The sequence below is a fragment of the Chenopodium quinoa genome, unplaced genomic scaffold (assembly GCF_001683475.1).
Source record: "Chenopodium quinoa cultivar QQ74 unplaced genomic scaffold, ASM168347v1, whole genome shotgun sequence".
In the NCBI taxonomy this organism is placed as follows: domain Eukaryota; kingdom Viridiplantae; phylum Streptophyta; class Magnoliopsida; order Caryophyllales; family Amaranthaceae; genus Chenopodium; species Chenopodium quinoa.
In genome coordinates, this window is record NW_018745024.1 from 1,581,469 (window position 1) to 1,606,320 (window position 24,852).

At 42.1% G+C, this 24,852-nt stretch overlaps 1 protein-coding gene across 1 annotated transcript; it reads left to right on the plus strand.

The window, feature by feature from the left end:
• Positions 1-12,382: 12,382 nt before the first annotated feature.
• LOC110708805 lies at positions 12,383-12,961 on the plus strand. The gene has a single exon (XM_021887031.1). The coding sequence runs from the start codon at positions 12,383-12,385 to the stop codon at positions 12,959-12,961; it is 579 nt and encodes a 192-aa protein (XP_021742723.1).
• Positions 12,962-24,852: the final 11,891 nt, after the last annotated feature.

Sequence of the window (24,852 nt, forward strand, 5' to 3'; positions counted from 1 at the left end):
GCTTGATTTGCAAACCCATGAAGAAATTTAATTCTCCAATCATGCTCATTTCAAATTCTCCACTCATGAGGTCAGCAAAATACTTGCATAGAGATTCGTTAGTTGCACCAAATAAAATATCATCAACATAAATTAGTACAACTAAGATATCAGTTCCATTTGATTTTAAAAACAATGTTTTATCAATTTTACCACGTTTAAAACCATTTGCCAAAAGGAACTTAGATAATCTTTCATACCATGCTATAGGAGCTTGCTTTAACCCATATAGAGCTTTATCAAGCTTATAGACATGGTTTGGGAACTCTGGATTTTCAAATCCAGGAGGCTGTTCCACATAGACTTCCTCATTTAAATATCCATTTAAGAAAGCACATTTGACATCCATCTGGTACAACCTAAATCCCATATAAGCAGCAAAAGCAATAAGTAAACGAATAGCCTCTAACCTGGCTACTGGTGCAAATGTCTCTTCATAGTCTATTCCTTCCTGCTTGTTAAAACCTTGTACAACTAGTCTTGCTTTGTTCCTGACAATAATACCATGTTCATCTAGTTTGTTTATGAATACCCATTTTAGTCTAATGGACTTCTTGTCTTTTGGTCTAGGTTCCAGATGCCAAACTTTATTTCTTTCAAATTCATTTAATTCAGCTTGCATGGCATTAATCCAGTCAGCGTCAGTTAAAGCTTCAACATAATTCTTAGGTTTCATGGAGGAAAGGAATGCATTGAATGCACAGAAGTTCCTAAGCTGAGACCTGGTTTGAGTTCCTTTTGTGATATCACTCATGATTGCATCAACTGGATGTGATTTATGATGTTTCCAGGGCCTTGGAGTGAAATCCTTGATTGGATACAATCTTTCTTCATTATTGTTGACTGGTTCTTCTGTAGGAACTTGTTCCTGGAACTCAGTTTGAACTTCTTCAGGAGTTTCCACATTCTGGTCTTCATTATGTATATTAGTCTATTCTTGAAGTGGAGTTCCTGGTGCATTCTCCATCTCAGGTTCAGCATTTGCTTCAGGATTCGTTACTTTAGCAATTTCAACTTGCTGCTTCTGCTCTGATGCTGGTTCCTCATCTGGATTCTGCTTTCGCACAAGTCCAATTTCGAAATCATCATCACAATCCTGTACATCAACCAAATGTTCAGTTTCATCAAATATAATATGTACAGACTCCTCAACACACATAGTCCTTTTATTATAGACTCTATAAGCTTTACTATTTGAGGCATATCCTAGGAATACTGCCTCATCACTACGTTCATCAAATTTACCCAAGTTCCTTTTACCATTATTGTGAACAAAGAATTTGCATCCAAAAGATCTAAAGTAGGAAATATTAGGCTTTCTCCCTTTCACAAGTTCATAGGGAGTTTTATTGGTGATGGCCCTAACATATACTCTGTTAAGTATATAACATGTTGTGTTTACTGCTTCAGCCCAGAAGTTCCTAGGCAGCCTGCTTGATATCAGCATTGTCCTTGCCATGTCTTCAAGGCTCCTATTCTTGCGTTCCACCACTCCATTTTGTTGTGGAGTTCTTGGGGCAGAGAAGTTGTGATCCATACCATACTCAGTACAGAATTCATCAAATTTTGAATTCTCGAATTCTGTTCCATGATCTGATCTAAGATGTATCAATTGATTGCCTGTTCTTCTCTGTTCTTCATCAAACGTTTCATCCTTGCTTACAAGAAAGAAAACCCAAGTGAACCTTGAAAAATCATCAACAATAACCATTACATATTTCTTACCACTTCTACTTTTGATTCTCATTGGACCACAGAGATCCATATGAATGAGTTCCAAAGGCCTTTTGGTACTTACCATCCTTTTGGACTTGAAGGAAATTCGGGTCTGTTTTCCTCTAGCACAAGCTTCACACACTTTGTCATACAGGAACTTAATGCAAGGAAGTCCTTCCACTAAGTTCTTGGATCTTATTTTATCAAGTAAAGAAAAGCTTGCATGGCCAAACCTTTTGTGCCATAAAAGAGGATCATCCTCAATAACACTAAGACATGTTAAACTGCTATTAGGAACCTCATTAAGATCCACAACATATGTGTTCCCTTTACGAGTTCCTTCTAAAATAATGTTCCCAGTGTCATTGTGGATGATTCTACACTTATTAGAAGTAAAGCTAACAGAATTACCTTTGTCACAAAACTTTGAAATACTTAACAAATTGTGTTTGAGACCCTCGACTAAAAATACATTATCAATGGCATGGGAACGTGACCTTCCTATCTTTCCAATAGCAATTATATCGCCTTTCATATTATCACCAAAAGTCACTGTTCCACCATAGTAGGCATCCAGTGAGAGAAATCTAGATTTATCTCCAGTCATGTGCTTAGAACAACCAATGTCGAGGTACCAAGTGTTGTTCCCCCTCACTGGAACCTGCAAGAAGAATTAAGCGTTAGAGTCAGGAACCCAGGTTTCCTTGGGTTCCTGTGTAACAAGGGTTGATTCATTTTTGTTGACCCAGATTTGTTCTACATGTTTGACATTCTTCTGAGTGCTTTGTTCTTTCTTAGGACACTTAGCCTGCTTATGTCCTGTATTGCCACAAAAATAACAAACAATGCTACTAGGCAAGTTAACATACTTCTTTTCTTTCTGGAACTTCTTTTTAAAACCTAAACCTTCAGTTTTCTTGGTTTGAGCCTTAGTAATCCAATCAGGAACTCTATACTCAATTGGTTGCTTACCTTTCCTAGCTCTCTCAAGTTCCCCATCAAGACGTGCCTTATCCATTTTTAAATCTTCCAAATCATGTTTTAATTTTTCAAAATTCAGATAATCAGTAGGTGGAGGAACTTCAGAGTTAGGAGTATCAACACTAAGTTTTAACAAAGACAATACCACATTCAAGAGTATGTTATCTTGTTTCAGGTTCTCAATAGTCTCTTTTAAATTTTTATTATCATCAAACAGACTAAAGAACCTGTATTAAATGTCAAACTTCATGTTATCAACCCATTCACTGTTCTCTTTGTAAGTTACTAAAGCTTTATCACTTTGCTGTTTGGATTTATGTAATTCCTTTAAATCTTCTTGAATTTCCAAAACAGTATTTATTAGATTTTCTTTAGACAGATGTTTTAATTGATTGTAAGAAAACCATACCTCAGACTCAAGCTCCTTTAGTTTGGCAGCTTCATCAGTTTTTGCCATTAGACATAAATGAGCGGTTTCTTCTGATGGTTGGTCCTCCTCTTCTTCTGAATCTGTATCTCCCCAGGCAGCTAGCATGGCTTTCTTCACATTGTCCTTAGTGAAGTAAGGTTTATAGACTTTTGACTCTTTGGCTTGCTCCTTGCCTTTTGTCATTCCTTTCTCTCCAACTTATACTGGACAATCCTTGATGAAGTGATCTTTCGACCCACACTTGAAGCACGTTGTGTTTCTGGAACTTGTATATTTCTTGTTCCTGTCGAACTTCTTGTTATTCATCATCCTTTTAAATTTCCTCACTAGCATAGCCATCTCCTCCTCATCAACTTCCGATTCTTCTGAGTCTTGAGCCTTGAGTGCAAGGCTTTTACTTCTGGAACTTTCAGTGTTGGAACTCAGATGAAGTTCATGCGTCATCAATGATCCAGCTAGTTGTTCCATATTGAACTTGGTGAAGTCCTTGGCTTCCTGCATAGCGGTAACCTTGGATCTCCAGCGTTCATCTTGTGGTAGGCTTCTTAAGATCTTCCTAGCCTGTTCATCAATAGGAATATGCCTACCAAGGGAGTTAAGTTCATTAATAATATCATTGAATCTAGTAAACATCTCTTCTATGGTTTCTTTAGATTGCATTTCAAACCTTTCATACCTAGACATCAGTAAATCTATTTTAGAACGTTTTACCTTGTTAGTACCTTCGTGAGTTACCTGTAGCAAATCCCAAATCTGTTTGGCTGACTTGCATCCCATGATACGGTTATGTTCATGGGGTCCAAGTCCACAGTGCAAATACTTTATTGCTAAAGCATTCAGCTCAAGTTTCTGATAATCTTCTTCGTCATAATCAGAAATAGATTTAGGAACTACCTCATGTTTGTCATTGGTTGCAGTTATTTCAAAATCACCAGTTTCAATAACACGCCAAACCTGGTAATTTTCAGCCTTGATGAAGATCTCCATCCTGTTCTTCCAGTAGGCATAGAACTTACCGTTGAACATAGGTGGACGTTGGGTTGAGTACCCTTCTTCAAGTTTCTCCTTGTAATTCATCTCTCCAGGAACTTACTCAGCAAAGTTATCTTCTTGCACATGAGAACCGTGCTATGATACCAAATGTTAGTTGAGACGAACACTACAAGAGAGGGGTTAATTGTAGGTGAGTTCCTAGTGACTACTTTTTGAATATAAAACAGAATAAAATAGGAACTTCAATGCACACAGGATTTTACGAGGAAACCTTCTAGTGCCCAACTAGAAGTAAAACCTCGACCCTACCTTAGGGATTTCGAACACAAACAATTTCACTATAATAGGGCAAACACCAAGTTACAACCTATTATAATCAAACCTCTACTCACAAGTTCCTGAACAAACTTGCTACAGAATAGGACTCTATTCTACCCAGTCTAAGTCCCACACTTAGACTCTCCCTCGTACTCCCTAAGTACAGGCTTTCCAACTTCTCAATAGAAGCTCTCTCTCTCTGTATGCAAAGATAACAAAATCACTCACACCCAAATAACCCAAACCAATTACAAGTACAAACACCTAGTATATGATAGGCAAGCTATGCATGAAAACCGAAACTAATATGACAAGATGATAAGCTTGGCAAACTTACACATTTATAGCTCTGTAAATTATTCACGCATAAACTCACAAAAAAAACCTAAACTCCTTTTCTTCTCTACTATTTATACAAGTATTACTTGTATAGAAAGTAGGTTTTCTTAAAGATAAATAAGTTAAACTTAACTTATCTTTTCACACGGTTTTTATGTAAATCATTAGAAGAAAATCTTTTCCAAAAAAAATAAGATAGAAAGATTGAGTTAAAAAGCATAATATCTTTTTAACAAACTGATTTTAAGAAATAATAATTTAAAGAAAATCTTTTTCGAATTCTATCTTTTATCTTTTCCGATTTTAATTTATTTGCCAAGCTAACTTGCCACGCTCCTAATAGACTTCATGCATATCCTACTTAACATATTTAACAATGAATTTAGGAGATAAAATCTTAACTAAGACATTGCTGCGTTGTGCTCTTGTACTGGTAGGATTACTTGCGCTCCACGCTTACTAAGTTCCACCAAAGATCTTAGCCAGCCATCTTCAAGTTCCTGTGAAGGAACGTTCCTGTTAGGGAACTCAGTTCCTGTGAGGGAACTCTTCTTCAGTTTCGAATAACCTTCTTAAATAAAGAACTTCAAGTCTTCTTAGTTTCAGTTACTTCTTCCATCTCCAAGATCAATTTCACCTAAACTAAACAAACACTTGAAAAACCTTTATTAAATGAGTTTGCTGTAGTTTAAGTTCCTCATCATCAAAACCTTTAAACAACAACACAAACTTATTTTTTTACTAAATTAAACTTATTTTTATATAACCGAACATATTTTATTGAATGGAAATTATTTTTAAATAAGGTGATGACATTAGTGCCTAACTAGTTCTTTGCCCGAGCAACGCTCGAATGTTTACAGGAAAAAAATTATATTTATATAAGCTTGTATTTATTGTAGATTTTATATACATTTAGGGCATGTTCTCTTACGTTGAAATTCAGTTCAGTTCAGTTCAGCTCAGTTCAGTTCATTTCATTTCAGTTCAGTTCAGCTCCTAATTTCCTTCTCTTATAAAATATTCATTTCAGTTCAGTTCAGCTCAGTTCAGTCAATGAGAACAGACCCTTGATATTTAATATACTCCCTCCGTTTCATATTACTCGCAACAATTACTAAATATGGGTGTTTCACATTACTCGCAACAAGTTTTTTTTTCTTTTTTTAGTATGTTTTTAGGGGGAAATGTCTATATTGCCCTTACTTATTTTGTTTAATTTGTTTTAACAAAAATTAAACACATTCAGTTAATCCTAAATCTAAACAATTAAGTGTAACCATTCCCACCAAAATTAATCCCCCCTCTACTTATTTCATCAGAGATCATTCATCTCCCCAACTAACTCATTCATTGCTTCTCATTCAATTCGTCTTGATTATGCTGCCCAGTTTGAACAAATTGGATGGAATTCTCTAGAATTCCTTTATAAACCCTAGATCTACCTTCACAGTTCATCTTCTCTCTCCTCTACACTCTTTCATCTCTCCGTCGTTCTCTCTCTGAAACCCTAAAAAAATTCCCAAATGAGTTCCTCTTCAAATGAGAACGATTCTCCTGCCCAGAAGAAGGAGGATATTGACCCTCCCTTCTCACTGTACACAGCGCGGCGAGGAACTGGAGAAATTAAACCAGTTCGTCGCTGCTCTCTGGTGTTCACCAGGTATCTTCGACGGCATTTTGGGGCTAAAATTGGCCCCAATACTGGATGTGAGGACGAAGATGATGCTGTCGAGGTAAATCTACCAAAACCTAAGGTTGTTGAGGCTGAACCGTCTTCAGTTGTTAGTGCTGGTGGTCCTTGTTGAGGGTAAAAATACCCCGTACACGTGGACCAGTCCCGTAGTGACACGTGGCCCAGTTATAGGGTGACACGTGTCACCACGGGAAGATGCCACGCGTTCAGCTTAAGAGCGCCCAAAGTTTCAGGCCAAACTCGTGGTGACACGTGGCCCAGTTAGAGGGAGACACGTGTTGTCACGAGAAGATGTCACGTATTTAGGGCATGTGTACCCCTTTTATCAGCACGCAAAAGAGGCCTAACAACGTTAGGGCCCAAATCCCGAGAAATATCAATGAAAGCCACAAAGCGGCGCCCCTAAAGTAACACGTGGCATCCACTGATTGCGCAGCCAATCACATCACGCAATTCTAGGGTACAAACCCTGGAATGGGGCACGAGTCCCACCCCTATAAATACCCCAATCAGTTATGATGGGGGGGTGGATGGAGACATTTACAAAAAACAGAGCATTAATAGCTCCAACTTCTCTCTACTTTCTCTCTCTAGCCTTTCCCGTTCCGATCACTAACTTGATCGTCGGAGGCGAATATTCCGTCAACCGGAATATTCGTTGTTTTGCAGGTTGGACCGTCTCGTTGCCAGGAGAGCGTGACCAGTATCCGAGGAAATCCAAAAAACACCCGAAACATTTGGCGTCGTCTGTGAGGATACTCGTACGTTATGGCGATAGACGGTCAGACACTTAATCCAGGGGAGGATGGACATGTAGAGCATATAATCCCTACAATCCGTACCAGCAATCCGCTGATAGCCACATTTCAAGAAGCTGATGACCCTCATGTTACCGCAACCTCTCTTAAGGCCGCGCTTAACAAACTCAGGAAGGAGATTGAGAGAAATGGAGCCTCTACCTCTAGGCAGCCGCCCAGGAGAGAGGAACAGAGGGCTCCAAAGAAGACACACTGCAAAGCGGTCCATGCAACGGACGCTGGAAACACTCCCTTTCGAAGGCCGACTAGAAGGTCCCCAAGGGTACCACGGACAAATTTCTCTGATTTGTTGGCGAAAACACATTCGGCTGGGGGGAGGGGTAGGCAGCCTCGAAGAGAAGAGCCTGAGCCGTCTAGACGATGGAAGGACGCAAGAGATTACCTCCAGCATAAGCAGCGGGAACGTGCCGCCTACTCGGACACGGCCTCAACCCCAACTATGCTGGATGATTTTTTACACCATTCTCTCTCCCAACATACCAACACGGCCATCTCCAGCAGAAGTCAGGTGGTCTGCACCCCAACTCCTATTCCAATTGTCCATACTCCAACTCCTTCTAGCGCAATCACTCCAATATCAACCTTCTCAGGGGTTCAATGGCTTGATGCAGCCGAACCCCCAAGCCTACGGACAATATGGGCCATACGGGCAGGTGTACGGACAGGCTCCCTACCTGGCTGGACCGTCCGTGCAGCCACAACCCGTCGATTGGCAGATGCGCCTACTCACTCTGGGAGATAAGTCGCCTCCATTTTCGCAGGAAATTTTAACTGCCCTTCAGCCGCCAAAGGTAAAGAGTGTACTTGTGGGAGCCTATGATGGCACGAGCAACCCAGAAGAACACATCACCTCGTACAGGAATCTGATGTACTTGCAAAGTGTAGATGATGCTACGTGGTGCAAATGATTTCCTGCCACTTTAAAAGGTGTGGCGCAAGATTGGTTCAACAGTTTGCCGGCCAGATGTATCAATTGTTTTATTACTCTTAGTCTGCTTTTTGTGGGAAATTTTTCATACAACATACCGCCTCGAAAGACTAGCCTTAACTTGGCGACAATCGTCCAAGGGAAGAATGAGGGCCTACGCTCATACGTCCAACGATTTAACCAAGAAAAAGCCCAAATTCATAATCTGCCGGATGAAATGGCTTACTCTGAATTTCTCCGGGGATTAAGGCACAATGGTTTTAAATTTGACCTCGTGAGAAAAAAGATTCGGACATATGCAGGTGTCTTGCGATAAGCCGAAGCTTATATTGAAGCTGCGGACTTTTTTTTGCTCACGAAATCAGAAGCGCTGGCCAAGGGGGCTGAGAAAAAAATTTCCAAGAAAGACTCGGCCGACCAAAAGAAAGAAGGAAAAAAGAGAAAGGAAGTCTGGGTGGCTGATGCTCAGCCACAGAAGTCCAAGAAGGTTAAGACGTACGAGCCTCAGTTTGAATTCAACAAGGATTGTTATTTTATCTTGATGGAAATCAAGGATAAGTTTGAATTTGAAAAGCCACAGCCGTTGAGAGGCCCGGCTCAGTACAAGAACAAGAACAAGTATTGTCATTACCACAAGGACGTGGGACAAGACACAAACGATTGTATCAACTTGAAGAGATTGCTGGACAAGCTAGCCGAGAAGGGCATGCTGAATTCTTATGTGATGAAGTCCAAATTCACTTACACACGGACAAACAACACGTCCGAACAAAGACATAAGAATGATAAGAATAAGGACAAGGAAGATGATGGGAATAGCACTGATACAGGCTTTGTGGCCGTAATATAAGGGGGATTTGCCTCAGGCGGCCCAACTATGAAGGGGATCAAGCAGGACGCCCGGAACTTGGGAAAGGTGATGCAAATGGACTCAGTAAAGGCCGAACCCTTCCCCGAAGTAATCATCAGTGAGGCCGATCGGGGGGAGGTCAAAGCCCTGCACAATGATCTCATGGTATTCATTATGAAGATAGCCAATTTGAAGGTCGGACGAATATTGATTGACACGGGTAGCGCGGCTGATATCATCAGTCTGGCCGCCTTGAAGAATCTAAGCTTCCCAGAGGATGCTCTCCAGGACATCACTCACCCGTTGGTCAGATTTGGGGGGAATGTCATCCACCCGGTGGGGCGGATAGATTTACCCGTCCGCTTTGGGAAAAAAGGGGAAGGAAGAGATATGGTTGTCCGCTTCTTGGTTGTGAAAGAGCTGACTGGATATAATATCATACTCGGTCGTCCTACATTGAATGCAGACAAAGCAATCATTGTACCTCACCTAATGCTGCTAAAGTTTGAGAGGACGAACGGGAAAATAGGGACAATCCAAGGAAGTCAGAAGATGGAAAAGGAATGTAATCAGTTGGCGGTTAAGCCTACAGCACGCGGACCAAAGGCGTCCGAGCCAAAAGAAGAAGGAACCTCACTTCCAACACACCAGGTCGGCCAGAAGCGTAAGGCGGCCAAGATGGAACAAGCATAGCAGCTAATGAATGTCGGTCGGCCAGAAGAGTTACGACCCCAGTCGGCCGGCAGTCACCAAGATATAGTGCTTGACCCCGATCAACCAGGTCGGACGGTTAGTGTGGGCACTATAGCTTTGGGTGTGCTTGGGGAAGAGTTAATTCAATTGCTGAGAGAGTTCAAAGATGTATTTGCATTTGATGTTGGTGAGATGCCAGGAATAAGCCCTGACCTGGCCGTGCATAAGCTGGCTGTAAATCAAGCCATTAAGCCTGTACGCCAGAAGAAGAGGAATCATGGGGAAGAGAGGAATCAGGCGGCCGCAGCTGAAGTAAAAAAGCTGCTGGACGCCGGTTTCATTCGGCAATGTTCTTACCCAGACTGGGTAGCAAATGTGGTTCTTGTGAAGAAGCCGAATGGAACTTGGAGAATGTGTGTGGATTAGACCGAACTGAACAAGGCATGCCCTAAGGATAGCTTTCCCTTGCCCAAAATCGACCGCCTGGTTGATTCAACGGTCGGGCATGCCCTGATGAGTTTTATGGACGCATACTCCGGATTTCATCAAATTCCATTATGGGAAGAGGATCAAGAGAAAACAGCGTTCGTAACTGAGCAGGGGTTGTACTGTTACAAAGTTATGCCATTCGGCCTTAAGAATGCCCCAGCTACCTTTCAACGACTCGTTAATACAGTCTTCAGAGATCAGCTTGGCCAGAATATGGAGGCGTACATTGATGACATGATTGTCAAGTCAAAAGAGCCGGCCGACCATCTGAAGGATCTACGAGAAACTTTTACCGAACTCAGGCGGCATAAGATGATGTTAAATCCAAAGAAATGTGTCTTTGGTGTTGAGTCCGGTAAATTTCTCGGATTTTTAATTGATCAGCGTGGAATTGAGGCCAACCCTGAAAAGATCCAAGCCGTCAGGGACATGAAGTCACCAAGGACAATTAAAGAAGTACAAAGATTGACCGGCTGTTTAGCAGCACTTGGTAGATTTCTGTCAAGATCAGGGGATAAGTTCCATTATTTCTTTCAAACCATAAAAAAGAAAGTTATGTTTGAGTGGACAGAGGAGGCCGAGGAAGCATTCGTACAACTAAATGGCCACCTTCATACATTGCCTCGGCTTGTCAGTCCACTCAAGAGTGAGAAGCTATTTATCTATCTTTCCATCTCTGAACACTCTCTAAGTGTCGTCCTGCTTGCTGAATGGGACGGCCACCAGATCCTAGTCTACTTTATCAGCCATGTACTTCACAACGCTGAGCTGAAATATCCCCCTATTGAAAAATTTGGCTTGGCATTATACATGGCATCGAAAAAGCTGCGGCCATACTTCTTGGCACATTCAATTGTGGTCTACACAGACCAACCTCTGAAGAAGCCATTTACAACTCTAAAGGCAAGTGGCCGTATGCTTAAATGGGCCTTGGAAATGAGAGGCTTTAACATTGCATTTGAGCCAAGAAAAGCAATCAAGGGACAAGCCTTTGCTGATTTTTTAGCTGAGATGACTCGACGGATCTTCAGCCGGCCGGAGACCAGATCTGGAAGGTGTTCGTGGATGGTAGTGCAACAGCTACTAGTTGTGGCGCAGGTGTCATATGTCAGTCTCCTGAGGGAGATAAGTTTGAGTACGCTCTGAGATTCCAGTTTCAAGCCTCTAATAATGAGGCCGAGTACGAAGCCCTCCTGGCCGGACTTAGAATGTGTAAGGCGGCAGGAGCAACAAAAATTGATGTAAGCTCGGACTCCCTACTTGTAGTCGGCCAGGTGAATGGAGACTTCGAGGCAAGGGAGCCGGCTATGATGAAATACTTGAAGATTGTAAAGGAGGAGGCTAAGGGCCTAGATCATTTTACTCTACAACAGGTTCCTCGTTCGTCCAATCATCAGGCGGATGCCCTCTCTAAATTAGCATCCTCAGCCTCATGTGATACCCCCAGGTCGGTATTTTGGGAGGTAAAAGAAAGGAGGAGTATTGATGCTGAGCCGGTACATATCATTGATAGAAGCTCCACTTGGATGGACGGGATCATATCTTACCTAAAAGATGGACTACTCCCGTCCGATCCTAAAGAGACCTGGCTGATGAAAAAGAGAGCGGCCTGGTTTGAAATGAAGCAAGGAGAGTTGTTTAAAAAGGCATTTGTGAAGCCGTACCTGAAGTGTATCACTCCTGAGAAAGGCATGATGTCCTGGACGATCTTCACCAGGGGCAGTGCGGCTCTCATATTGGAGGACGAGCCTTGGCTGAAAAGGCTGCTCATCTGGGCTACTACTGGCCGAGTTTAAAGTCGGACGCCAAGAAAATGGTAAAGAAGTGTGACAAGTGCCAGAGATTTGCAACCTTGATCCACCGACCTGCCAACAGTCTTTCGGCCATCAGTAGTCCGCTCCCCTTTGCCAAATGGGGGATGGATATTTTAGGACCGTAAACACCAGCATCCGGTCAAAGGCGTTATGTGTTTGTAACAGTAGACTACTTCACAAAGTGGGTGGAGGCCGAGGCTGTACGGGGCATCAAGTGGACGGATGTTTCAGCCTTCATATGGAAGAGTATCATTACACGCTTTGGCGTTCCTCAGTCTATGGTGTTCGACAATGGACCCCAGTTCGAAACGCCTCAACTCAAAGAATGGTTGGAGGACCAGGGCATAGCTCATTGCTTTGCTTCAGTCGGCCGACCACAAGCCAACGGTCAGGTAGAGGCATACAACAAGTTGATCTCCAATGGAATTAAGCGCAAGCTTGAAAGGGCGGGTGGCTTATGGGCTGATGAGTTGGTTAATGTGATATGGTCCACACGAACCACGGCCAAGAGTTCCACAGGAGAAACCCGATTCTTCCTGGTCTATGGCGCCGAGGTTATCCTCCCAATTGAGATGTATGAGCCCACCCTTAGGGTGATGCTATATGATGAAGCGGCTAATTGGGAAGCCATGAAGACCGCTCTAGACTTCCTTCCTGAAGCTAGGGGCAACGCGGCACTTAGACACGAAATCTATCGTCTAAGGATGACAAGGGCATACAATCGCCGAGTGTCAAAGCGGCCGATTAAATTGGGATATCTGGTCCTAAGGAAGATGGAGGCTATGGGACGAGCAAATGAAGATGGAAAGCTAACCCCAAACTGGGAAGGGCCGTATCGAGTTAGGGAAGAAGTCTGAGATGGGACTTACCGTCTTGAAGCCATGAACGGCCGACCTATTCCACGTACATGGAACACTAACAATTTGAAGAAATATTATGTTTAAGTTTAAGTTCTTAGCCTAAAGTTGTATATACAGCTAGGTCTGTTGACCGAGCAATATAAGCCGTACGGCCACAACAATGTAATTTTGACAAATTAATGAAAAGTCAAACATTGTTATATTATTTTCCATTCTATTTATGCTTATTTGCACGGTCATAGTCTACACAGAAATGCCGCGTGAAATTTGTGATTAGGTTGCTTGCAACACAGCAACCCGGTCACAGAATAAAGTAAAATAAATAAAATAAAAACGAGCGACTTGACCCTGAGTAGCATGTATACGTCCGTCCCTCACTGAGGCGAACGGAAAAGGTAAGATACCCTATCAAACCCATCTAATGGGGCAAGGGCATACCTAGGCATTCTAGCCCAGCAAAACTTAGAAATATTAAGTTGAGATCATACTTGAAATTTTTTTAGCGCGTCCGAACGATAGTTTCTACGGACAAACTCGCATAAAGCCAATCTAACGGCCAAATAATGTGTTGATTCGGCGTACCACCTACTCCAAGGGCAATCATTACTATGATTTGATTGACTCGCTAGTAGTCATACCCCTTAAGGTATAAATTCTACCAAGTCAATCAAACCACTTAAAATATGGACTAGGCGAACGCCAAATAAAGGGGCATACCCCCCCCCCCCCCCCCAATTGTACGAATGTACAAAAACATAAAAAAAAGTACGCGTACGAAAAAGAAAAAACTTGTCAAGTGTAAAATTTGCCAAGTATGAAGCATAATAGAAAAACTTGGTTTAATAAAAAGACCGCTCAAAGGGCGGCAAAGTATTTTACATTAAACCGCACGAAAAGGCGACAGATAAAGAAAATAACAATTAACAAAAAAAACAAGGCAGAAAGAGCTGAAATGAAGGGGCGGCTGGGGTAGAAGCTGGACTCTGGCCTAGGCCAGGCTCTTGAACGGCGGCAAGGGACGCGTCCTCAGCAGGCGTCTCCTTGCTCTCAGCCTCACCATCTTTGCTGGCCGCCACTTCATCGTGTTCCTCCTCTTCTGAGGTAGTTGGCGTGACGTCCAGCTCAGGAGAAGGCTGCCCGGCCTTCTTAGCCTCTTCTCTGAGGCAAACAAAGTTAAGACATTTGGTGAAGCGTTCTTGATAAAAGGTTGCATCGCCCTCGTCCACCATAAGCTCAAAAGCCTCAAAGAAGTGGCTCTTCAGCCTATCCTCAGCATTCTGTTCAATGCGGACGACCTCATCCGCACTAGGGGCCCGAGGTGTTTGCAGCTGGAGAGTTAAGTCCTCAACGGACTTCTTTAAACTTTCCACCTCGGCCTTGAGAGCGTCCGCCTCGTCCAAGGCCTCCTTCAAGTGTTTTTGGGCCAAGGCCACATCACTTCTGAGCTTCTCGGAGGCCTCGAATTCTTCCCTCCAGCGCTGGCCGTCCAGGAGGGCATGATCCCTCTCCTGTCTCATGGCATCTCTGGCCACAGACTCTTGCTGAAGGGCCTCGCCTAGCTTCACCAAATCTTCAGCCTGCCGCGCCGCCTTGTCGGACAGGGCGTTGATTTGGGTTTCGAAATACCGGCGCCGGACGGCCGTTTCCCCAGTAATGGCATCCTGGATCTTCTGAATCTGGGCCCAGGCATGCTTCAGTCTCTCATTCTCCTTGTCCTTACATTCAAGGAAAGCATTCAACCGCAGGAAGAGCTGCGTACAGGGAAAACGTGTTAACTAAATAAGAATGAAAATTTGACTAAGTGTGCATTTGAGAGAGAAATTACCTCGGCACTGCAGTTGATCATTGGGCCAAGCAAGCCCTCGTGGATCCCCCGCAGCTTGTCTCACTGCTCAGCAGGGACCGCCCTGACCATGGCCTCCCTCATGGCCTTCCTGTCCGCGCCCGTGAGAGATTGGTCGGGCAGCTTCATGTGCAGCTCCTCTGCAATGTCTGTGTAAGGGCGCAAAAAATAAAAGTTTAGCTCAGGTTTAATTGGACTTGAAAAAAGCGGAGTAGAGAATTCAAAGTTACTCGGACTGACCGTCAGAGAAGCTTGGAGGGGTAGGAAGATTGAAAGTGAATGACGGGGGCAGCGCAGGCTCGTCACCCTCCTCCCCCGTCCGGCCAGGCTGATCGCCAGCCGACTGAGAGGCGTCGAGCCAATCAGATTCGTTGACTCTTTGTACGGGAGGAGTCACTTCTGGCCCGGTCGGTTTTGCCGAGGTCGACTTACCTCTATCGTCCGATTTCTCAGACTTGTCATGATCCGGCATGGCGGCCGAATCTATGGACTTGGAGGCCCCGCTATCACTCAGCCGGGGTTTTTCTCCTTTGGACTGCTTAGAGGCAGTCCGCCACGTGGTCTTGGCCGCAGTAGTGGAAGTGGTCTTGGATGCGACCGTCTCCTTTGCTTGGACGCCCTACCGTCTTTGTCCGTCTTGGATGCAGGGGACGACTGCTTCCGTTTGGACCTAGGGGTCGGAGTTGACAGCTGAAGAGGCAAAAGTTAGCGAAAAGAGATCAAGATAATACAATTTATTGGTCGTGTCTAGTTAGGAAGAAGATCTCTTCCGTAATGCCTACATGGACGAAAAGAAGAAGGCCGTGTCTAGTAAGGAAGAAGATCTCTTCCGTAATGCCTACACGGACGAAAAGAAGAAATGGAGATGGGTATACTTACACCTTTAGATTGCTCGTACAGCTTTTGACGAGCCTTGTAGCGAGCCAAGTCAATCTCCGACATGTTTACATCCCCTTTCTGCTCTAGGTCAAGCATCTTGTATGCCTCAGTTGAAAAAGAAAAGGAAAAAGTGTTAGAAAATTCTTCAAAATTCAAATAACCTACGTATGTGTAAGAATATGTGTCCATGTGTCCACCTTGGGGAAAGTTCTTGTACAGGCCGTAGGCGGACATAAAAGTAGGATCCCGAAGCCAGCTGAATAAAGGGACCCAGTTACTTAGAACGCGCTCAGTTTTGTCGTTCCTTTTCACCCTCTTGACCTTGAAATATTCAAGCTGGTACTCTTAGCTTGGGTGGACGGGTGGTTTATCAGGCTTGAGGTCCCCGCGTCCAAGCTGAATTGGTTCAGCATTGAACCGATTCATCCGCAAGTTAAATTCAACATCTTTGGTCTTGATGCGGTAGAATCGGTGCTTCCAATCGCGCCATTTTGAGACGCGGTCAACCACCATCATGTAGTCTCTGGTGGAGCTCAGAATGAACCAGCCGTCCGCATCTACGTCCAGCTTGGTTAGTGAGTGCATCTCACATAAGACTGTAAAGTCTGGCTTGAAGCCTTTGCAGATGCACGTCACCAAATACCCGAAAATGTTCAACCAGCTGTTCGGCATCATCTTGAAGAGGGCTATGTCGTATTCGTCTAGGATGGTGCGGACGAAAGGGTGGAGGGGGAAGCGCAGTCCGACATCTAGGGCCGCCCTATAGACGCTAAAGGACCTTTGGTGCGACCTCTCTTCCTCCCAAGCAGCCAAAGCGCGTGACTTCCTTAGAGGCTGAATCTCGAATCCCTCCGCAAGGTGGAGGAATGCCTTGTACGCCTCAAATTTGTAGTTCAGGTAGCCCAAGGCTGTGCTACCCACTGTGCAGGCAAACGGATCCTTGAAGTTGTCAATATTGGCAACATCCTGCTCGGCCGCCTCTTCGCCCTCAGCGGCCGCCGTTTCACCTTCGGTCGTTTTCTCGACCTCATCCTCCTCTTGATGAGGAACACTCCCAAACTCAGAGGACAACACTCTATCCAGATCGGCTGCCTCTGCTAAGCTGCGGCTCCTAGAACTACGGCCGCCCCGGGAAGAGGGGGTGTCCTCTTGAATTAGGGGCCTTTGGTCCTTGTCCTTGGCCCCGGCCGCCTGACTTCCGGTAGGAGGAGCTCGGCGAGGAGGCAGGTCGGACGGTTCGTTAATTAAGACCCCAGTCCTTGGCCTGTCCGACCTGCCATATCGGAGATAGAGTTCTGAAGGAGTGGGGACGGACGGGTCAGCGTCCGCCCGAGAAGAGGAAGGAGGTCCTTTATAGAGTAGCAACTCGGCCCCATCCATGACCGAGTTGGCATATTGGGGGAACATTAATCCCGGAGTTTGCCCGGACGTTCCCCCCGCAGCAGAAGCGCCCTGAGTTCTTTGGTGCTCCTCAAAAGAAGAAGTCACTTCCACGGCCGAGCAGTAAGTGCCCGTGGAAGCGGTCGTAGGAGTACTAGAAGGCGTTTCCAAGTTAGGGTTGTTAGGGTCATAAGGAGGCCTAGGGTTCACCAGACTACCGTCTGGATTTCTGGCCGCATGACGATCGTACTTCTACATTGTTCTTGCCATGTTCGACTGCAGGGACAGAGAAGAATGGGTGGAAGTGAGTTGGTACGCACTAGAAATGGACCCACTCTACGAAGGAGACAACTCGTCTCCGTCCACTCTAGACTCCTCAGTCCCAGGCGAACGGCCGGCCTCATGAGGAGAAACGGACGAAGCCGAATGTTGAGCCAGATTTTAAATGAAGAATAAAGAAGTAAAAAATACAAGGAAAAGAAAACAAGCGGCCTACCTCTGTACGTGTAGAAAACTTGAAAGTCTTGAAGGTTGACCGGAAAACTCAAAGAATGTGCTCGGAAAACTCAAACGCGCGGCAGAGCTCTTGAAGATTCAAAGAAAATGGAACTTTCTCTCTCTAGAAGCTCTGACTTCTCTCTAGAAAATGCAAAGTTCCAAAGTGTGAAAATGAGGTCAAACCTCTTGTATATATAGGCCAAATTTATGGGGGTAGGACGGTAAATTCATCTTTCCCACCTAACAAAATTGAACGGTTATAATTTAAAATTTTAACCTAGAATTTGAAGGGGCAAAGAGCAACGCCGTTAGAATAGGCGGAAAAGAAGACGACCTAATAAACGGCACGTCCAAAAATAAGCTGATGGAGCTAAAGCTCCATCCGCAATGGCAAGACGGCCGCAACTCCCAAAAGCGAGACGGCCTACCGTTGTCCGCGCCATTCGTATGGATAGGAGTTCACTCTAAATTAGCAGGCGGATAGAAATCTGTTAAAACCCTAATACACTTGTATGCCCCAAGGCTACTTGAGGTCAGAGGAGTCGGCCTGTATGCGTACGAGCCACCCCCTCTAAGGGGAAAATGTTGAGGGTAAAAATACCCCGTATACGTGGACCAGTCCCGTAGTGACACGTGGCCCAGTTATAGGGTGACACGTGTCACCACGGGAAGATGCCACGCGTTCAGCTTAAGAGCACCCAAAGTTTCAGGCCAAACTCGTGGCGACACGTGGCCCAGTTAGAGGGAGACACGTGTCGTCACGAGAAGATGCCAGGTGTTTAGGGCATGTGTTCCCCTTTTATCAGCACGTAAAAGAGGCCTAATAACGTCAGGGCCCAAATCCCGAGAAATATCAATGAAAGCCGTAAAGCGGCGCCCCCAAAGTAACAAGTGGCATCCACTGATTGCGCAGCCAATCACGTCACGCAATTCTAGGGTACAAACCCTAGGATGGGGCACGAGTTCCACCCCTATAAATACCCCAATCATTTATGATGGGGGGTGGATGGAGACATTTACAAAAAACAGAGCATTAAATAGCTCCAACTTCTCTCTACTTTCTCTCTCTAGCCTTTCCCGTTCCGATCACTAACTTGATCGTCGGAGGCGAATATTCCGTTAACCGGAATATTCGTTGTTTTGCAGGTTGGACCGTCTCGTTGCCAGGAGAGCGTGACCAATATCCGAGGAAATCCAAAAAACACCCGAAACAGTCCTTTAGCTTTGACAGAAGACAAAAGTGAGGACCCTGATCTGGTGGTGGAGGCTAGTAGTGACCCTGTTCTTGCTGTGGCTGAGGTCCCTGAGTCCCCTGAACCCGTAGTCGTTGTTATTCCCGAGCATTTGAAGGCTACCGTTGCTTCTAGGTCTTCCAGAGGCAAGAAAAGGGTCCGATCTGTCTTCACGGAGGACTGCAGCGACTGGGATCCTGAGTTTATGGCTTATTTGAGGGAGAAGTATCCTCATGACTTCCCTCCCAGTAACTAACCTTGCAGCGTAACGATTCTTATCTAAATATTGTTTATATTTTACTAATTTACCTATGTTTCTGTGAAAATGGTTTTGGTTTGATAGATATGTTCAAAATTCTTGTTGAATCTGTGAGTATGTTGTATTTCGCTGGAATTTGGGTTAAAGTTGCTTGTGTTTTGCTGTATGGTGGTTCAATTTGCTTCCTTTCATGTTAGTGTTGGTGCTTGCACTTTAATTGTCCTCTGTGTTGATAGTGACTAACCATATACTTGTAAGTTGCTATTGTTGGTGTTGTATGGTATGATTGACACGTTTTGGTGTTGTGCTGGTATAGTATCATGTTGAATACATGTTGGTTGCCCTGTCATGGATTAATGAGTCCCTCGGCCCTTGTGTTTTGGTTGTCTAGTCTTGGTGCATAGAGTCCCTCTTAACACATGCATCATAACACATGTACTGTCCAAATGATGAAGGGACTCATCTGATAGCACTTCCTATCAAGGGATGGCTCCAACTCCTTGAATTTTCAAGGTTGTTGTTGAGGAACCCTTGGTAGGGAGGAAGCCATGTTTAACACACCCTATCTGATGGACATTCCTCCCTAATTAGTTAGTTATTGTTACATGCTTGTGTGTTAATAAGGTTGTGTTAATAGGATTGTGTTAAGACAGATACAAGCATTTGAGTTAATATGGTTGTTTCTTATTCAAAATATGCACAATGTACATCAGTCCTATGTCATATACTTTACACATCAATGACTGCCCTAATAATATTGCTAACCTATTTACCAAAAGACACATAACCAATACAAAAACAAGGCAAAAAAAAATAAGTTGAAGTGTTACTGGTTATGTGTGGCAGTCAATGGAGTTGTGTAGGTGGTACTTGCTGCATCTTTGAAACCAAAAATATATGTTCCGCTTCACTTAATCAAAAAATTGCTTGTTCATATTCATCTTTAACTTCAAAATGTTGTGTACATCAGACTGTCTCTCTCTTTAATCTGCATCCACTTCCATCTCATTTGGTTGTTCTTCAATTTCAGTTGTAGGAATGAAAAGAGTGTTGAGGTAGTTCACAGTCTTTGTGATTAGCTCCCTGTCTACTTGTAGTATTTCCTGGAGAGTCCCATCTCTGTCTTGTCTTTGTTTTGCCATATGTGGGGGGTTTAAATTATTGCCTCCTCTTTTTTCCAATATCTTTATCATGCATGACTGAAGAGTTATCCATGTGTACTTGTTGAGTGTTGGATCAAACATCAAATGCCTCTGCAACCTTTTCTAAAAGTTCATCCAAATTCTTTGGGAATGATTGATACTGTATTGATTGTATTGCCCTGAAAAGACTAAGATCCAATACATTTAGGTCAGGGGATTCGGCAGGTTGAAACACAAATTGGATATTAAATCCATTTTCTTGTGTTGCAGCAAGAAATTCCTCATCCCTGGGAATCTGATGAGGCCTAGCATTGTCCCACTGTATGATTATGTTCTTAGATAATTGGGCTGGCCATTGTGCATGGATTGTTGGAATGATGTGCTGCAATATCATGTCTCCTATTGCTTCTCTGTTGAGACTTTGTATTGCTTTTGTTTCCATTGTTCCTGCATCTCTGTTTTTTCTTTTCTTCTTGGCCATCTCATACTTAACAAATGGGAATAGCCCATATTTCCCTGAGTGAATCAATGTGCCATTCTCATCATACAGTGGCTTACCAATCATCCCCATAAACATGGCCTTTATCTTGAATCTTTTTTACTGTGCTCTGTTATGGTGTTTCTTCATTTGGTGTTAGGTAGAATGTCCTAGTCTCTGGATTCATATAAAACCACTTCTCATCAATGTGGATGTAATGCTGCAAATCCCTAAAACTAGGGTCACCTTCACTAGGCAGGGGGTTCACATGGTTAAGGACCCATTTCAACCTTGCCACTTTGTGGTTATCACTAAGTGCAGGGTGATTTGTTGTTGTCACAGCCCTGAGTCTTCCCTTTTTTTTTTAACCTATGTATGAGAACATGTGGAACCTTCAATGTTGCAGCATAACTCCTATTTGTGGTTCTCTTGTACATTGGGACATACATAAGCCACTCATCTGAGTATTGTTTAGGCTTGGGTCCTGTCTTCCCTAACTTCTTACTCCTTACATCCACTATGTTGCCTAACTGAATCTGTTTTTTTTATTTCTTTGAACCACCTGCTTGTGGTTGATCTGTGTACTTGGTGCTTGATTGCCAATGATGTAAGCATCCCTCTTGGAAGTGAGTCCCCTTCCATATTCAGCAAAATGTCATCTACTATTTGCCTTTTTTCTTCTATGTTGAGTTCTCTGCTCTGCCTGCCATTCATTGCATGCTCCTGGTCATCTTCTGATTCTGACTGTGATTCCCCAACATCACTGCCTTCATTGTTGTGTTGATGATTTGATTCGTTTGAATCTGACCCTGATACTGTGTTGTTGTACTGTGATGCCTCTCTGTCTTGCTCCATCAACAGTTGGTTGATATCGAAAAAATCATCAAAGATTTCTTCCATGAGTCCCCTATTTTTTTTCAGATCTGGTGGTAGGTGATGAATTGGAGGTGCCTAGTTTTTTTTTTGGAAGCTTTCAGTGGAGCCTAATTCTGTACAAAGATCAAATGCTGCAACTAACTCAGCATTTAGGAATTAGGATTAATTTAGGTTGATGAAGGATTTTGTAATTTTGGAAACAGTTTGTTTTGGATTTATGTAATTAATGGTGGATTTCAATTTCCCTCCCCTCCCCCCCCCCCCCTATTCCCAAACATTTGTTATGAATGAATAGGGAGAATGAATCAGATTTGTGCCTTTTATATGGGGCTTTTGGTTGAAAATTGGCATGTTTCAAAATTTGTTAAAGTTCAAAACTTTTTTAAAAATTTCATGAAAAGTTTGGAGGGAAAATTTTTTAATCCCTTAAGTGGCTGTCCAATTTTATTCAGCCACCAAAGTCAGGAAAAAAAAGGGAGGGAACATTATTCCCTTTTTGCAAATAATCACATGTTCCCACTTCTTTTTTGAGGACCACTAACTTTCCCTCCACTTTCTCTCTCTTTAATTACAAAGACCTTCCTTTAATTAATCCTCCTCCAATCTTTTGCCTAGGAGTCCGCACTCCCTCCGTTTGTTGCGAGTAATATGAAACGGAGGGAGTATTATGTATGCTTTATATTTTTTTTTTATTAATTATCTTATTATTTTTTAAGGAAAAAAAAAAGTTTTTGGCGTGAAAATTTTTAATATAATTGCGACACATGTACTTCTAGATTAATCTTGGTGATTACTTACTTTATTATATAGTATAGATAGATTGTTTGATATTTATCTCTTTTATTTTTCAATTTGTACTAGGGATTCCAAAGCGCGCGATACAGCTAGCCCTTTGAGAAGAATTATTATTATTGATGTCCTTTATGTCCTATGCCGGTTTGTGTATAATATTTTATCAAAGTTATTTGCATATAAACGATAAATGTGTTAGATGTTGTGTAGTTGTGTAATTTTCTAAACTTTAGTTGAGCTACTTTAAAATAACGCCCACATAAAGCAACAACCTTTCATTGTTTAGTGACTAATAATGTTAATCCATTCTCTATTTAATTTCTGATTAAGGCCCTGTTCACTTCACCTTAAAAAAATAATATTAAGTAAAAATAAGTTCAGTTCAGTAAAATTAATTTCATTTCAGTAAAAATAAGTTCAGTTCGCTAAAAATAAGTTCAGTTCAGTAAAATTCAGTTTTCTTAAAGAAGAATTATGATAGAAAATCAACAAAAATAATTTTATTTCAGTAAAATTAATTTAAGTTCAGTAAAAATAATTTAAGTTCAGCATATATAATTTTGTTTCAGTAAAAATAATTTCAGTTCAACAAAAATAAGGTGAAGTGACTGGGGTCTAATTGATGGATTTTAAGAAAAATTGCAAAATTAATTACACATGGGATAAAAAGGTAAACAAGCATTTTGAATGGTATAATGGTCCATGCACTATTCATAAGAGCAATCTCCTACTTTTTATAAGGTAGGAAAATGTTCACATTTTAATTACTACCTCCGTTAAATGTTATGTGCAAGTTTGAAATATTTTATATCTCACAAATAATACCCCAAAGTTGTACATAGCATTTAACAGAGGTAGTATTAAAATTATATGTACATTTATTTAAGAAAAAGTGGTACATTCAGTTTAAAATAATATGCACTTTTTGTTCAAAAATTGCACACATAAAATCGTACATTCTCATTTAAGTTAAACGTAGTATATATATAGAATTAATTTATCTATCGCTAAATGTTCAATTAATATATACACATTATAGCATTTCAAATTAAAGTTTTAAATGAAACAAAAAATATTTGTTTAAAGATACCTATTACATTTTCGATAGCAAATTAGAGTGTTTTTTTTTTTTTTTGTGAAAATAGCAAATTAGAGTTCTAATGTCTCTTGTTTTCCTGCTTTTATAAATCTGTGCATTTGTACGAGGAATTTATAGTTTTTAATACCAGAGAAGCGTAGAACGGACTCACGTGAGACCGGGCTCAGCAACAAAAAGGCTCGGTTATGAGAAACCCAATCAAGCCCGCGCACCAACATTTTATAAATTCTATAATATTATATATCTTATTCCTGATACAAATTATCTTATTCTTGACTAAAATAGTCTTATTCGTGATAAAATTATCTTATTCCTGACTAAAATCATCCTAACTCTGACTAAAATTTTCTAATTCCTGACAAATATTAAACCAATTAATACTAAACCTAACAGTAAACATTTAAGGAAACTGACAATATAATGTAATTGATAATCGACTGTTTAAGAAAATAGTCACCTCAAAGTCGCTTCAATAATGAAGGAAACCAATTTGACATTTTTTTCATCCTCCATTAACCTAAAATCGAAAAATTATATTGCCCAAACATAATATGAAATTCATGAGAAGTGAGTGGAAGGGAGGAAATCAGATTCCTTTATCCATTAAGGTTTTGGAAGAGGCTTGTTCTTCGTCCCAACTTCGACAGAATACTCTTCGTTTCGCTACTATCAGATGAACTCATCTAGGGTTGGAGATTCTAGGGTTTTGGATTGAGGTTCGAGAGGAGAGAGAGTAGATTTAGGGGGAGTTGGAGGAGATCCTTCATCGCCAACAAGTTGAAAGGTGCAGGAGAAGAGGCGGAGAGTGCTGGAGGATCTGGTCGCCATTGATGGGCGGGAGAAGAAAGAAAGGAGAAGAAATAGAATGAAGATGGTGGACTTATGTGAGTCCGTCTCACCCAAAAATTTACCATTTATAAGTAATTAACATAAATTCATGAGTTGACAAATGCGGAAATCAATATGATAGATATAAACATATACAATTAAAAAGAGGTGAGGTGTTTATTTTAATTTTATCCTTTTATCGAATTCGACCCTTTTGTTTCTGTTAATCACAGCACTACTTATTTTTTGTTGAATTCTAATTAATTGTTAGATTTTTTGTATTAAGAAAAGTTTCATGATTACTAGATTGTTGAATTGTTCTACTAATTTCTCTTCTACGAGTATAAAATCTCACTATTGTTCTAGCAAGACACAATAATAAAATCTCAATTCATGGTACACAATTTATTTTTCTTAAAATATGTGTAATATTTTATTTTTTTTTGACGGGAAATATGTGTAATAATTAGTGTTGCAATAAATTTGACATAGATGGAGCTTATAAAAGCCACATAAGGACAATAATGTGCTAGTGCTAGATATGAGAAAATTTGGCTCGATTTACTAACCCTAGCCGAATCT

Bases quoted from the DNA above. Each gene is read 5' to 3' on its own strand.
- LOC110708805 (XM_021887031.1), top strand. From the start codon at position 12,383: ATGGTGTTCGACAATGGACCCCAGTTCGAAACGCCTCAACTCAAAGAA.